The following is a 16,729-nucleotide window of genomic DNA, read 5'->3' on the forward strand; positions in this document are numbered from 1 at the left end:
GAAAAGGAAAGTATGTTAAAAAAAGGGTGATGATATGAAAAGAAGATGTTCAATCTATTATAAGAATCTTTTAGAGAAAAAATAGAGGTGAGAGAATTGAAGAGGGCTGGGTGGAGCGCTGAATTAGAAGACGCAGTAAAGTGACGGAAGATTTGGAAAAGGGTTGAGTAGAGGGAGATAATTATTTTCCACCGAAATGGTTGTTTCTAGAAGAAGACACATCAAGGCAGCCAGCCCTCTAGCTCGGGAATGGCAGTATGTCTGAGAAACAAGTAGTGTTTTATTAACTTACAGTAAGTTGATGTGTTGCAAATTATACCTACAGAAATTAACGTTTCCATAACCTGATAGTTAGTACAAGAATTGTTGAAAACTTTAAAAATCTAATGACGCGCGATGTGAAAGCAAAAAGGAGCGTATGTATATATATATATATATATATATATATATATATATAAATGTTAAAATGTGTGTGTTTGTACATACACACAAACATATATATATATATATATATATATATATATATATATATATATATATATATATGAATTCTTTCTTTTGCTGACAGTGTTTCATATATGAAACGATAAAATAATGGTGTATCTACAGGGAGATTCGGTTCAAATTTGAACTTAGACCAAATCTGCTTCCGGTTTGAACAAAGGAAACCTTTCCTCATCTACTGGTTTATGGAAAACAGTAGGTGAGGTAAGGTTTCCTTTGTTCAACCGGAAGCAGATTTGGTCTAAATTCAATTTTGAACCGAGTCTCCCTGTAGATGCACCATTATTTTATCGTTTCCTATATGGAACACTGTCAGCAAAAGAAAGCATATACAGTATGTTTGTGTATGCACAAAACACGCACATTTTATATATATATATATATATATATATATCTATCCTATTTATACATGCATACAATATACGTGTGTGCATGCATATATATACAATAAATATGTAAATATGTATATGTATATATACACATATATATACTGTATACATATATATAAATTTTCATTTTCCATGATATCGATATTGATGTGTTTTTTCCAAATTACTTTGTCGAACCTCACCGAACGGTCGATCTCCTGATTTCAAATAAAGATTTTGTTATCATTGATCCTTGAATCACTTACCCATCTGCGCGTCCTCACACGCATCTATATATATGTATATATCTATATAGCCTATATGTATGTATATATATATATATATATATATATATATATATATATATATATATATATATATACATATATATATATATATATATATATATATATATATATATATATATATATATATATATATATATATATATATATATATACATACATACATATATATATATATTATATATATATACACATACATATATACATATATATACATATATATACATATATATATATACATATATACAACCCTTAACCGTTATTACTTTTTATCTAGTGTATCTAAATTTTGTATAAGGTTTGCATCTAATCTCTGTGCATGGCCCTGGGGAAAAATAAGATTATCTTTATTTATTGAGTCTGCTTATCAGGGAAGTCACCCATTTATTTGCATTTCAACACAGTGTAAAAGCATTCTCCGATAGAGACATTCGAAATCGTCTAATACAGATTATTCGAAATGGTACTAGGTACGTTCGAGTTCCAGCCTGGCGGCAAGTCGTGCATGAAGCATCCGAGCTTGTTGCTTACATGTTAGAACTCAGGCCTTCCCGCCTACCACACCCTTCCTCACATAGTGATGGTGATACCAGTTATTGAAAACTTTATGGTTTTCAAATGAATGGGCATATAATGCTTTTTCCCATTTCGTCATGCTGTTTTCTAAACATGGGGTTTTAGTCTGAATAAAATTTGAAGTCGAAGCAGCTAGCACGTCGGATGAATATTCATTTCAATGTTATAAGGCAAGTTATCGGGTATCTGGCAACAGTCCTCCAGTGATATACGAATGAGTGGTCTGACGCAAGTTTCTATGTCGGCTGCCAAGCAAGATTCTCTTTATTTTTTCAAAATGTTTTGTTTCTTCCTTTTGGTACAGTTCCGTTTGTTGTTTGTTGTCGGTATCTGACAATCCGGCATGTTTTTAATTTTGCTCATGAGAGGTTTTGACTGTTATGTTTGCAATATAGTATTGCATCATGTTGTTCAACCGTTTCTAACTGTAAAAGATGAACAAAAAATACGTTTCTCTCTGTCAATAAACAACAGTTCCGAATAATTTTTGTTGCTGGTTTGGCGTCTATGAAAATGTGAATACCAAAAGCTACATATAATTAAAATAACTAATTTTTCTATATATATAACACGTACGACTATTGTACGTACCAGTACGTTCGCGTAAGGAAAGGGATACGTAGACGAATACGTTTTCACACTCGTCACAGTCCAACCAATGATGAGGGTTGTTTTTAGTGACGTCAGAGCCCGCAGCGCAGCCAACCAATGATAAGGGTTCGATCCCTTTAGTGACGTCAGAGCTCCGCCCCCCAACAGCTGCAGCTTCTCCATGAGAGCTGGTCTGCCTTCATTCTTGACAACATGAATCATTTGGAGTTCGCTTGTCGTTGCGTATAGCTGAACATCGTGATCACCTGCTCCATCTGATCCGATTTCCTGGTGGGCTCTGTTTATCAAGATGGTATATAGGAAGTAGGCAGTTGACGTTCTGTGGCCTCGTTGAAATCGACATGGATAGACTGGATTCTATCGAGGCTAAAGTGCACGAATCCTGAAATGCATCCAGATTTAGTGTTGTCACGCGAACTGCCACAGAAGAAGGTCCACTAAACACACCAACCAAATTCGTCTGCCTTCCTCAAAAATAAAGGTAATTTTGTTTTGTTTTTCCTCAGAAGATGATGCCATTTGACAAGTTCCCTTGAAGTCTTTTTTACGGTGTTGAAATTCTGCCCAAGTGTTAAGTTTGTTAAAAGTGAAATCTATCAGTAATTTCCATTTCAGATTAGTTCATTGATATAGAAATAAATTACAGTCCATAATTCAGTGTGAACTAAAGAGAAAAGTACCATACGCACCATTTTAGGCTACAGAGGTCTCACCAGTGCTCCCGCGAAGTATACGAACGTCCGTCGTATATCATACGTCGTAACGATAAAGTCGTGTATATAAAATAGACGAAAAATGTTCTCGATTTCATTTAATTACAGGTTAATTACATTCGTCCGACAAAAATTGAAGGTAAATCCATAATTAGAAAGCAAAAAACTGTAGAAAAAGTAAAGTTAGAAGGTAGTCGCTGCCGCGGATCTACTGTACTTAGTTCTACCGTTTTTATAAGAAAATTTTCAATTATATATATATATATATATATATATATATATATATATATATATATGTATGTATGTATGTATGTATGTATGTATGTATTCACAGTCATGAAGCTAGAAATGTTTAATATTCAATTCACGCTACTTAGGGAGTATCCCAGATGGGGAATTATCGAAGGGGAATTCAATTGATAAATGGATCGGTACCTCCGGGTCCGAAGGGGATTTTTTTTTAATTCCCGTTCCGTGATAATACCCCATCGGGGATATTCCCGAAGTAGCGTGAATTGGATATTTAACGACATTTGTAGCTTCGTGATTGTATATAAATCACGGTGTATAAAAATTTCTTATATACGTATATACATACGTCGCTGCCGAGACTGGTCTCTTCCATTGGTTACATTGTACGTACATCGCTTGCTAAAGTAAACGGAAGCTAAATAATCTGTGAATTTATTTTAACTGCAGGATTTTCGTGATCCAAGTTCAGCCCCCCTCTCTCTCTCTCTCTCTCTCTCTCTCTCTCTCTCTCTCTCTCTCTCTCTCTCTCTCTCTCTCTCATTATATACATACACACACACACCACAAAAGATTAAGCAGACTCATATTGTTTGATACCCAGTTCACTGTACGGTGATAATAACTTGCACTGAAGGAGAATTACAATTGACGAGTGCTTCGTCCCCGGCAGGATTCGAACCGTTTGCTGTACATACGCCTGTCGAATTCTGGGGCTGTACTTAAGAGTCTGTAGCCCACTTCCACCATGATAGCTGGTTGGGGAGTTCGCAAACCGTTGCTAATTATGAGTTTTTGTCACGTATAGCCTACATGCCTGACTTATTGTGCTCATATATATATATATATATATATATATATATATATATATATATATATATATATATATATATATATATATATATATATATATATATATATATGGGTATAATCAAGGCCACCGAAAATAGATCTATCCTTTGGTGGTCTTGGTATAATGCTGTATGAGCCGCGACCCATGAAACTTTAACCACGGCCACAGCTGTGGTGGCCTGTCCTATATCGCTGCCAGAAGCACAATTATGACTAACTTTAACCTTAAATAAAAAAAAAAAAAACTACTGAGGCTAGAGGGCTGCAATTTGGTACCTTTGATGATTGGAGGGTGGATGATCAACATACCAATTTTTAGCCTTCTAGCCTCAGTAATTTTTAAGATCTGAGGGCGGACAGAAAAAGTGCGGACGAACAGGCAGGCGCCACAGTAGTTTTCCTTTACTGAAAACTAAAAATTACAGTAAGCAACGTGTTCCAAACTTGTCAGTCAGCTGTCATGGTGGAGATGGGTCACTGTTGATTCAAGTACAGAACCTGAATTCGACAAGCATACGTACAGAGGAGTAGACATCAACTTGTAGCTCTCTTGAGAGGCGAGGCCACCGCCCAATCATTGTTCCGAGGCGATAGTGAACTGGATGTTAAGCGACATGTCTTCATAATTGCGAACATAAGTCGCGTGTGCAGTTTTATAAGTGGCAGCACATTATCAAAATTTGTATGACAGATTTCATTACACTTTTTCCTAGATAATCATAATGGACCACAAGATTATTATTATAATATATAAATTTAGGAGCCCTTCTTATCGATAAATTCTCATGAATTATGATCCAGAAAATCTGCATTGATTATTTAACTCATGTTTTTTATTATTTTAATCTTTATCATACGATGCATGTTTTTTATTATTTTAATCTTTATCATACGATGCACAGTGCAACCACTGGAGAAGGAAAGCATCTGATTAGCGACCTTTATAAATTTTGAACAGCTTTTTCAACCTCCCCCTTCCAACTGTCCGCCGTACGAGAAAGAAGATGGATGCCGGAATTCTCCTTTTGATCGTTTCCAAATGTTCTTTCCGGATGGGGATTTTTTGAGTCGGAAACTGAGGACATGTCAGGGAGAATATGAACAAATGAAACCTTATGCATAGGTATCATACCGTCTAAGGTCTGTTAAACGTTTAAAGTTTTCTGCTATTACTCGGTGTCTACATCGTATTCAGTTAAATAAAATACAATGCTGGCATAAAGTTCGTTACCTATATGAATACGTATTCATGAAACTCAGTTTTTATATTTAAGGATCATCGTCACAGATGGTTGGTCCAGATGTAGCCAGCTCCTTTCAACCTGAATTAGGGGCCGCCTTAGAGTGAGGCCCAGCCGTGCGTTAGAGTGACGTAATCTAAACCGGCCACCAACCAAGGGTATCATCCATAGTTATCAACATTGTCAAAAGCATAGTAGGCGGGTATTTTGTTTGTATAAGTTGGAGGCAAGATGCCCACCGTTCTAACAATTATGCAAGCACATTTTGAGCCAATTGCTTCCGCACATGGTATGCGTTCTTTTCGTTTAGTTCCACTTCACTTGCCTATATCTACCCTAGTTAAAGAATCACAGCGAGAACTAGTGTTCAATGTTTTGTTGAAATCTAGAGTCAAACATCTTTAAGTGCTGCGTATGGTTGGAAATATTCAGTGTACTAAGTGCTCCAAATCTTTCCCAGGTTTACAGCTTGGTGAGTCGAGTCTGCCAAGACATTTGCTACTGCTGGCTGTGGGAGGAAACATAACAACATCAAAATGAGCCAGATCGCAGGTGATCCTATCATCGGAACCCTCGTTGGTTCATCTAACGAATTTAACTTGCTTACCTACTTGGAGGACTTCAATGACCATACCCTGATGGATCGGCTGGGAATCAGTGTCCCAGTGGATGGTAACGCACCAGTGCAGGTGATGGCTGAAAATAACACTAAATTGCTTGATTTGAATGCTAGCCAGTATGTCACCTTGCAGCCATCATCTCCTCAGCTGGACATGGCCATTAATAGCAGGCAGACAAGTTATTATACAATCGATACTGAGGAATTGCCAGGCTTTCAGGGAAATGCAGAAGTCTCAGACCCAGCTGGTGCTGACATTGCTAGCAGCATTGAAATGTATTCCTATGATGAAACTTCTGTTAAGACCAGTGCTACTGACAGTACTTCCCATATTGTTCTCGGCGCCCCAGACAGCATTACAGGTGACAGTAATGTCCCACTAGTCCTGAATGCACCATCCTCCACAGAACAGAAAATAATCCTGACCCAAGAGACACCAAATAAGTTTATTATAATTACTAGTGACACTTGTGAAGTTCCAATGAACTTATTGGAAGCACAAACCACTCTTCCACTTGTATCCTTAACATCGCCCAGTCCATCTGTAAACCCAGTTGCACTGGAAGTCACCCATGGAAATGTTGGATCACAATATTCTGACAGTCAGCCGAGCACATCTGCTGCATTCACACCCCCTACAAAAAGCAGTCAGTGCAAACCCAGAGCGTCCCGTCGTCAGAGGCCCAAAAAGCCTAAGAAATATGAAATGACCGAGGAGCTCTGCGACCCTGCTGAGGAAAAGAAGAGGCTGAACGCCATCAATGCCAAGAAAAATCGGGACCGAAAGAAAGATAAGTTGAAGGAACTTGGAGACAAAGTTGAGGCTGTCACTAAGGAAAGAGATACATTACTGAAGGAAGTGGAAGAACTGAAAGACGTGAGAGGCAACTTAGAGAACAGCTCTTTTCAAAGCACAATATTTTGTTGTAAACCAGGGGATCATTTTCTTTAATCACAAGAAGTTGGATGTAGCAATCAACAGTGGTAAGCTGTGAGCATCAGTGACATTTGTAAGGTAAAGAATATGTTGCTAAGACCAATATACATATAATATGTAAATCTAGGGTTTATCTCTTAAGTAATTTTGGTGACCAGCATCCGGGAACTGTTGTTTTTAACTTGCCTTTATTTGATAAATTTATGGGCAGAGTGAGTGAGACTGCACTTGGGTTGAAAACTCCTCCTCCTCGTTAATCCATGTCATCTGCCAGCATAGAGCCCATATATACAACTTGAATTCTCCAAGATTAAGTTAAAATTTTAGCAACCCTCCATTTCTTACTGTATGTTTATAACTTAAATTATTCTTGGGGATTTGCCACGATATTTTACCATCTCCCACTTTAAAAGCTTGCAGGATCTGTTTGGAGTGATTTGAACTGTACATACGCGGTGAAAAACTTTTAGCTCTACCCTAAACTGGAAGTTTGATTCTCTCTGGCGAGTTGAGTTGCCACCTCACGCTCAGAAAACTGGAACGCAGTCGTTTAAGCAAGAAACATCTTGGTGTGAGCGTCAAGCCCTCAGACCGTCTAGATGAGGACTTTGAAATGTTTCCTTGTCAGGGGTATTTTGAGACCGTCTGCGATTAAGGTGAGGGTGATGAGGTTAAGTTTTAATTGTAACGAGGACATTTTGTAGTATTAATGTGATCAAGTATCACTGATGTTACAAGTCTATGGAAGTTTTAAATTGAGTCAGATGTGACACAGACGCACAACCAAAAACGACATACTTTTAATTAGGATGTAGGTTGGTGTTTTTACTTTTAATTTAGAGTATCATTTTGATGGTGTAATGATAATGATACTTTTCCTTGAAAAAACCTGGGAACATTTTACGCCTGGTTACCGAGTGCTGATCTGATCGACAAAAAATCACGATTGGTGGCACAAAGCGTTCACTGTCATTTGAAAACAGTAGCAGATAACTTGACTTTTATTTGCATGACCTTCCAGTTAGCCAGGTATGGGGAAAATCGCATCCCTTATTGCTTCAAAACGGAACCCACCATTTCATTATCTAATGGCCTGACCACACTAGCGGGCATGCCCGTCGGGCACTTCCAGCCGTTTATATTTTCTCTCGCTTCTGAAGCAGCGTTACCAGCCAATTGCACTGTTCTGGCTCCACACTCCATCGGTCAGTATAGTGGAACGGGTATGGGAACAGTGTTTGCCCGCCCATCAGGCCCGCTCGTCTGGACAGGCCTTAAGGAACGAGTGGTGGCATCCCTAATTGGCCAAGAATGTCTGATGTGTTTGTGTAACTGAGAGGAAAGTTCAAGTTGCCCTACATGAGCAAATACACGTCCACACCTGAGGCTTCAGAACCGCTGTCACCAACAATAAAGTGTAACAACAGGAGAGAGAACTTTGCCTCTCTTTAAGAAAAGTGTCTCGCATACAGTTCACGTGAAAACAAACAATGTGAATGTCAGTGACTACCATAAACAGTGTTTCCTTTATCATTATGTAAGTATAGTGCCTTGATTGTATCTTCTAAGCCATTTGCTATTCATTAGAACAAGTGACGATTTGTGTAAGCTGTAAGATCTTAGAGGCATATGTTATCAAATGGTAGATTAGGATGTATAATTGAAATTATTTTAAGCCGGCTACTTTTGTAACAAATAATTCACGGTTGGAAAGTGAAAATATATTTGATTCAAAATGAGGTTTCATTTTCTGTATAACCTATCATGCCCATCATTTCTTGTAGAAGTTCATGTAAACTGGTTTGGCCAAGTTGAATCACGTCACTACAAGAGAATATGAGGGTTATTATTTTACCGTTTAGCCATTTTTAAGGAAACCCCTCGATCATTTAACCCTGGTTCTATAGGTTTAATACGAACCCTGACGTGCCGACATCTTGGTGTGAATTTTCTGACCTATACTAGGCTATGACAAAATCCTGAAAGAGTCTTTTGGCCAACCTAAGTAAACATACACTTATGTGTGTTTATAAAATCTGGAGATGACGCCTGCCTAGTGTTACAGAGTACTGTAGTGCCCCTTCCACACGAGAGGGAAAGACACGCATGGTTTCAGATTTGCCTGTAATTCGCTCGCTTTTAAACAGTGTTACCAGATCAGACAATCCTAGGTAAGCAGTAGTCACAGGCAGGCAAACCTATGACTTGGACCACACACCAGGCAAAGTGCATTCAGAGCTGTGTCAGGCAACATGGTCCCTAGTCAGCGCCCATCCAGTGCCTCAAAAACGGTCACGGCCGCTTTGATGGTTTGCCCATGATTTCCTCGTCTGTGACGTCAACTACACTCATTCTCGCCGTCCACCCACAAAATTGTAACTGTTTGCCAGCCGTGCATTTGCCTCTCGTGTGGAAGGGCCTAAAAATCATTAAAAAATAAGCAGTCAGTTGCTCACCGTGGACATGGGAATATTGTAGGTAAAAGATGTAATTTCCTCATGAATTTCCAGTCGCCAGTTAATAAAATAGTTCTAGTGCAGAGCTGATATTAACATTAAAGGATTAACAGACCATCGTGAAGAACTGGAAGCTTCATTTTCTAGATTGTTAAGTGTAAACTAAAGTAATCAGAAAAACACAAATACAGTCTATATTGAGAGCTGGTGTCATGCAAACGAGAAGACTTAATTCTTCAGAGCTGAAGGGCAATGAAAGTACCTTGAGAGCCCCACCGGTAATTAGTGAAGGAAATCATGTGAGAGATAATTGTTGTTCAGAAAAACAGCATGCATACCTACGAAACAACCAAAGGTCTAAGAACCTCCTTACACCCGTTGCCTATAAAATAAATGCCCTGTTTATTTCAGGTGCTTTGTGATAGTATCCACTGCCTGACCAACGTGTCTAAGGCAGTCTGTATACAGTAGTTTGAACTATACTTTTGTCCACAGTTTCTAAAGCCATTATTACACTTTGTTGATAAATTTAGGTCCAACTTTCAAGCTTAAGCAGCACAAATAACAATGAGACTGAACTAGAATTTGCTACCCAAGAAAGTATTTTGCAGGTATTCAGTGGAAACAGAATAATGAAGAGATATTGCTCTATTCATAACTGAATCTTAAAATCTGATTTTTTTTTCTGATACAGATCACCTTATCATCTAAACAGGGTGGGAGTAGTAAAGTTCAGGTTGCGTTGAATAAAGAAGTTGTATTGAATTGTTAGTCTGTGTGGCAGCAGAAATGAGAAACGCAACAACAACGGCTTTGAGGATATCTGGAAGATGTACAGCTTGAGGCTGGTGAAAGACCACCAATGGAGGAGAATGAGAGCTAAAATCATCTAGGAGTGCCTGGGACTGTTCCTGGATGATATGGAAGAATATGCAACGGTGAATGTGCTAGGTGGTTTGAATGGAAAAGTAGATGGCATAGAAAATAATGGTGTTATGGCAAATATGAAGTTCCTGGATAAATGAGAATGGAGAATTGTCTGGAAAGGGTCTAGGTTTGGGGAAAAACAAAACGTTTAATATGTTCTGTATTAGTAAAAATAATGAAACATGGTGAATGGATGTAAGGGTGAAAAGTTTATCATTATTTGTTTGGAGGCAAAGTCAAGGTGAAAAGTTCTAGATGCGAAGGCAGTGGTGAAAAATGTAATTACGATACGAACATGACAAGAAAGAAGTGAGAGAAGCATATAAGAAAAAATGGCTGGTAAATTGGGCTAGGGTTAAAGATACGAAGACGAAGGGAGTCGTAGGTGTCGACATGGAATGGGCATGATTAAGTGAAGGTAGGAAGATTTAATAAAATCAGTAAGTGGTGTGATGAGGTAATGAGAAGTTTAGTTGAAAAAATAAATGAGAATTGTTTTGGACGAATAGCATCCTAGAATAAAAGGTCATGTGCTAGAGGCTGGGCAGGGTAGTCAAGAAGACAGTGACAGAGAAATAGAAAGCAAGCAATAAAAGCAGAGGAGAGGGTAAGGAAGAACTTAAGGAGAATAAGAAGATATTGTACACAGAAGTGAACGCAGACAAATGTTGATTATTTTATGCAGTTCTGGTCAATAGAGTATAGAAGAGTGCAGTTCTGTCAGATGCAAGTGAGAGAGAGATTCATATAAGTTAGAGGACTTAAGGAGAGCAATTAAGAGACTGAAGAACGGAGAGATTGCAGGAACTGATGTGATTGCAAGCGAGATGCCGCAGTAAAGTGATGCAAGCGAACAGGTTGCGTTCCCAAGAATTGGGGAGGAGAATAATCGTTCCCTTTCATTCAAGTAAAAGTAATAAGGGCACATTGTTACTTAATAAACCAGGCTATGGATATGATAGTATTTTGACTGGAAAAATAAGATAGCCCACGGAAGGACTGAAAGGGAAAATAAAGATGGGCGTGAACGACGCAGGCAAGGCACGTGAGAGTACGTCATGTAACCATCATGATAGACACGAACCCACGGTTTGTCAAGATTATTCTCTAAGAAACAAAGAATTGTTACGCCCTTCGTGTTTTATGCTTTTAAAGCAAGATTTTAATCAGAGTCCTTTTAAAATTCCGAACTCATTTGTACCTTGAAGAGAAACTTTCTAGTTGCTATAGTAGGAAAAATTCTCATACGTTGCCAAATGCAATTCTTCAGGGACAGTCACGCACCACACATATACGTGTATATATATATATATATATATATATATATATATATATATATATATATATATATATATATATATATATATATATATATATATATATATATATATATATATATATATATATATATATATATATATATATATATATATATATATATATATATATATATATATATAATAAAAGCGCACTCTCACCCACATTCGTGTCAGATATTTGTTGAGAACGGACTCAGTAAACACCACTCCCTACTTCATCTGTTCGGAGTGAACGGAGCTGATCCCCTACCACTGCCAAGCCAAGCCCAAGGGGGCCCACCGCGACGCCTGAAGTTCCTGAACTACGTCATTCATCGTTGCTTACGTTTCTTGGAAGTCGGTGTGAGTAAGGCCGGCCTCGGTTTGAGGCCCGTAATTGAATCTTTGTTGAGCATATTTACTACGTGCAATGCCTTGACACGACGAAAGACGATTAATTTCCCCATATTACCCTCTCTGTTTGCAGACTACGGAGTAAGGAAACAAAGCTGATGATCGGGAATTGGAAGTTAACGCAAAAGTACCAATGAAAGGTAACCTGACTGAATGTAATAACTAAAGACGCGATTATTCGGAAAATACTCAGTAAGCTTAATTCTCAGTAGGCCACAAAAAGAAGATTAGAGATGAACAAGTTTACTTTTGAGAAGCCAGGAGATCCACGGATAAAACACATGTGTTAAGACATGTCTAGCAGCATTGTATTGAATTTAAAAGTCCCCTGCCGAGGGCTTTTGTTGATTACGAAAGGGCATTTGACAACGGCCACAACAGCAATCCCGTGAAACATGTTAAGAAAGGGGAGGGGATTGAAATTGTCCATGAATGCAGTAGAGGCAAGGTTAATTTTGATGGGGTCTTGTCAAGTGAATCTGGAATAAATAACAGGGTGTAGTGACAAGCATATCCAAAAAAGCGCGAAGAATTCGAGAAGTTAAGAGGGCATTGTGGCTATTGCAATTACACATGTATCTGGTAAAAGTGACCAGTAGATTCTACATGTAAGAAAATGTTTGGATTGGAGTTATAAACCTGACAGGCTTAGACTACGCAGATGTACAGTAGGTGTTTTTAACAGCTGAACACCAAAAGATGGGCAAAGTTAGGTTAAAAGAATTTATCTTATATCTAGACAGATGGTACTCACATTAACACCCCCTCAAAAAAAAAAAAAACCATAGATAATGAGGACATAGTACACAAAAGAATGAAAGACCATTAGATGGAAAAGGGATTAATGAGGCTGAATTTTTAAAGACATTCAGGAACAATCGTAGCCAATACTGGTTCTCTTGAGTTGGAATTCAGCAAAAGTCATCTCAAACAATGGACAGGCTGAGTAAGATTTGGAAATCAAGTAGAAAAAATTGTATACGAAAGTAAGATTATGCATGGCATAGCATGATGTGTTTGGATATACAGACACGAACCATTCTTTTACCATGAAATCATATCTTAAAAATGTTGTCGATTTAAGAATAAAGCTTTGAGAAGACTGTTAAGAATAAGACGACTTGACAGAGTTAGAAAATATGCCACAAGGAAAATTACGGAAGCTTCTTATGTACATGACTCGGTAATAAAATGGAGGTTTGTGGCTATTGAAAAGGGCATCACAACATCTACTGTAGGCTATTTGACGCCGATAGAATGGTTTGGATAAATCCGTTGCACAACATCCGGGAGAACAGTGCGTGATAGCGTCAGCGGGGCTCCTGTTTTGGCCACCAGTAAACGGTTGTAAGACCCATTTCCACTTCGATAAGACCTATGATGCGAAAGGAAGCCTAGATGTGTTGAAGATAAGGCACAGGAAATATATGAGTGGTGGAATTTCACAGAGACCCCTTGCGTCATGTGGCGTTGAATAAAATCACCGATAAAATCACCCGAGACGTGTGCTGAAAATACACTACAAAAACCAGAATTAGGACGAAGTGACAGAATGTATCCCAAAGGAATTACACAACACGGAGCAGTAGAAATATACAAATAAAACCAGGTAAAACAAGTCCAGAGTCATAAAATAGAAACAGCTTCTAATTTGGTGTGAATTTTAATTTACAAAAGAGAGCTGCGCACCATTATTACCATGGTGCATGTAAGTATAACGGACGCTAGACCAAGGGTCAATCGAAGGTCACTGTGCTGCTTTCCCCTAAGTTTTCATATTTATTAGAATTCGGTATACTTCAATGACGTTCTCTTGCAGTTTCGGTCAAAATCATTTTCTTATTCAGTCATCAGCATGGGCGCCCTTAGCATATTTTAGAAGGGGGGGAGGCGGGTGGCCGAGCAAATATTGATACATACATGGATAGTTTCCTGTATCAAGCAAACACTTTTGACCCTTTGAACTAGCAGGTTAATTCTAAAAACAGTACCAGCACCTGCATTTCTTTTAAATGAATAAAACAATTATATATATATATATATATATATATATATATACCGTGATTCATATACAATATATATATATATATCGGAAATATATATATATATATATGTATATATATATAGATAGATAGATAGATAGATAGATGGATATAGTAATTATATGAGTTGAGTGAGATGTTATTCACTTAACCTCTCTTGTGGCCGATCTCGTTAGTGCGTCAATAATTTAATATGTGAAGCAAGATGCTTTATGAATATATATATATATATATATATATATATATATATATATATATATATATATATATATATATATATATATATATATATCACCATTGGTAGCCTGTTTAAGTACAAAACATCATTACCCTCGAATACAATCTTATGAGGTATTCAAATACGAGTGTAGTTGCTGTATTGCATTTTTTTACGTGGGAAAAAAAAGCACCTGTACGATGGTTTGAACACTTATGAAAATCTATTAGAGCAACCAGGCTTGTAGCAAAACCACCATTCACTGCCATACGGGTTCATGCAGAAAATAGTGATCACCGTTGTGCTCGATTCATTTTCCACTCTCTGGTCGAGTGGTCTCCATGGTGCCGGCAATAGCAGAAAGCCTGTGCACTTTAAAATTGAAACCTCCCCTCAGCAACAACGAGAGGTCCAAGGAGATAATGTCTTTTTTATTTTTAGTATGTGTGTGTCTGTGTACGCTTTCGTGATGCAGGTATAATGTTTCGTTTAGTACTGCTTTGTTTCTTTTTTGATCGTTTGTGATTTAGTGATGTATCAGTTTTTTTTCTTTGTTTTTGCTGTCAGACTTGATAATGGAGACAGTTACTCCGAAACCGGTAGTCATAATTAAATAAAGGATGTTTTATATACAAGTACTGGTTCTATATATATATATATATATATATATATATATATATATATATATATATATATATATATGTATGTATGTATATACATACAAAATTTTCCCAGGATTTCAGGACGGGGAGGGGAGTGACCCTCTTGTCCCCTACGTGCGGGCGCCATGGTCATCATCGTTAGCTTCTCATTTTTTTAAAGCAAAGATCAATACATTCAGTACACGAACGGTACTAGGTACAAAAAACAGAATAAACAGTCAACAATTTTAATTTGTTTGCTATTGTCCTATGTCTATAAATATACGAATGTCGAAGTTCTCCTCAAATGTCAGTCGGAAATACAGCACCATTGCGCCATCATTACTTGGGAATGCTTCACCAACGGCGCTTCCGATCATTATCTGCATCAACAGCGTCATCCTTTTGGTACTGCACTAGCATAAACTTCTAGATTATTAATTTCATAGGCTACAGGTTAGTAAGGGTCCCAGTGTCAAGCTCCAACGATTCCCGGAAACCATATTATTTAGTAGAACAGTGGTCTCTCAAGGTGCAAGACAAATGAAAACAGCAAATATACCGGTGCTCACTGCTCTTAGGGGGACCGTTTTTGGATGGAACCTTAAACCAGATGTATGGCCATTAGTTCAAAATGATGTCGAGAGTTCCAATGAACCTCTCTTACACTTTTGACATGTCCCGTCATTTCCGACCCTTATATATTTGTACTCATTTTTATATCTTTCATAAAGAAAATGAAAGGAATGCTTTCGAGGGGGACGTTGAAGAGATAACATACAGTAAACTGAGTTGACAAAGAGAAAAGATAAGACGCAGGATGTGTCGAAGGTCAGAAAGTCACTGGAGACGAAATTAATACTTAAAGTCACATTTAGGTCTAATTTTGCTTTATGAATCAACATACGTTTTTCTCCCTAATTTTCAAGTGAGTATTATTGTCACTGTGATTAAGTCTGTTGTTATTACTGAACATCAGGCTCGTTTCGTCAAGCTTCTGGGAATCGTACAGATGATGCCTAGTGAAAAGGACTATTTTTACATTTACTTGAAAATTTTCCAGAGTATTATTATCATTCATAAGCTAATCTATTTCTGTGATTTTTCGTCTGTTATCCAGACATCCATCGGTTGCATGTCTGCTCGGTAAAAGAGTAGGCTTCTTGACCCCGAGGTCTGCCGGTTAAAGGTCTGACTGAAGAGCCGACGAGTTTCGAAAGCCAGTGGGAATGAGACTAAGATCGAACAATCATCTGACAGGATATAAACGAGTTCTTTTTTATCAACAGGTGGCAAGACGAGACGATGAGCGCCCCCGAAGAAACGACGGCACTTCTGGGCTACGGACGCGGAAGTCAGCCCAGAACTGCGAGCACCCCTCCTATGCCTCGAAGGAGCGTCTTCGAGGAAGCTGATCCGCTGCAGCAGTCCCGACAGAAGGTAAATTATATCCACTACCCGAATGGCGTTGCATCAATAAAGGTATTATTAAACCTTCCCATACACATGAGTAGTTTTGTTACCACTATTATCATTGTTTTGAATGAAGATTGCTCTGGCGGTTCATTTGTCCACACCGAGTCTGGAGAGGCGTGAATGGGAGAAGGAGGCCTGACGCGGACTCCCGGATCATGACCACACAACGTTGACAGAATCGCAAGGCTGGTTTCCTCTGAGATAGAATTCGGGTGTTATCCTGTCGAAACTACTGAAGGTATTATTCCAAGCTACCCTTAGCGTCGAGTTAATTCATGCCCT

At 38.1% G+C, this 16,729-nt stretch overlaps 2 protein-coding genes across 4 annotated transcripts in view; both read left to right on the forward strand.

The window, feature by feature from the left end:
• The window catches only part of LOC136850516 (uncharacterized), a 47,238-nt gene that overhangs the window by 18,667 nt on the left and 11,842 nt on the right, over positions 1-16,729 (forward strand). For 2 of the 3 annotated variants that reach the window (XM_067124095.1, XM_067124097.1), the window contains exon 2: positions 16,261-16,411. In XM_067124095.1, the coding sequence (XP_066980196.1) occupies positions 16,277-16,411 (135 nt within the window). In that variant the 5' untranslated portion in view covers positions 16,261-16,276. Of the gene's footprint in view, positions 1-2,707; positions 2,847-16,260; positions 16,412-16,729 lie in introns of those variants that run through there. The other variant, XM_067124096.1, reaches the window with a different exon arrangement.
• On the forward strand, positions 5,082-8,715 carry LOC136850517 (uncharacterized). The gene is made up of 2 exons (XM_067124098.1): positions 5,082-5,319; positions 5,468-8,715. Exon 2 carries the CDS (start codon positions 5,957-5,959, stop codon positions 6,989-6,991), a length of 1,035 nt encoding a protein of 344 aa, XP_066980199.1. The 5' UTR covers positions 5,082-5,319; positions 5,468-5,956; the 3' UTR covers positions 6,992-8,715.

Source organism: Macrobrachium rosenbergii, chromosome 22, assembly GCF_040412425.1.
Source record: "Macrobrachium rosenbergii isolate ZJJX-2024 chromosome 22, ASM4041242v1, whole genome shotgun sequence".
Lineage (NCBI taxonomy): Eukaryota > Metazoa > Arthropoda > Malacostraca > Decapoda > Palaemonidae > Macrobrachium > Macrobrachium rosenbergii.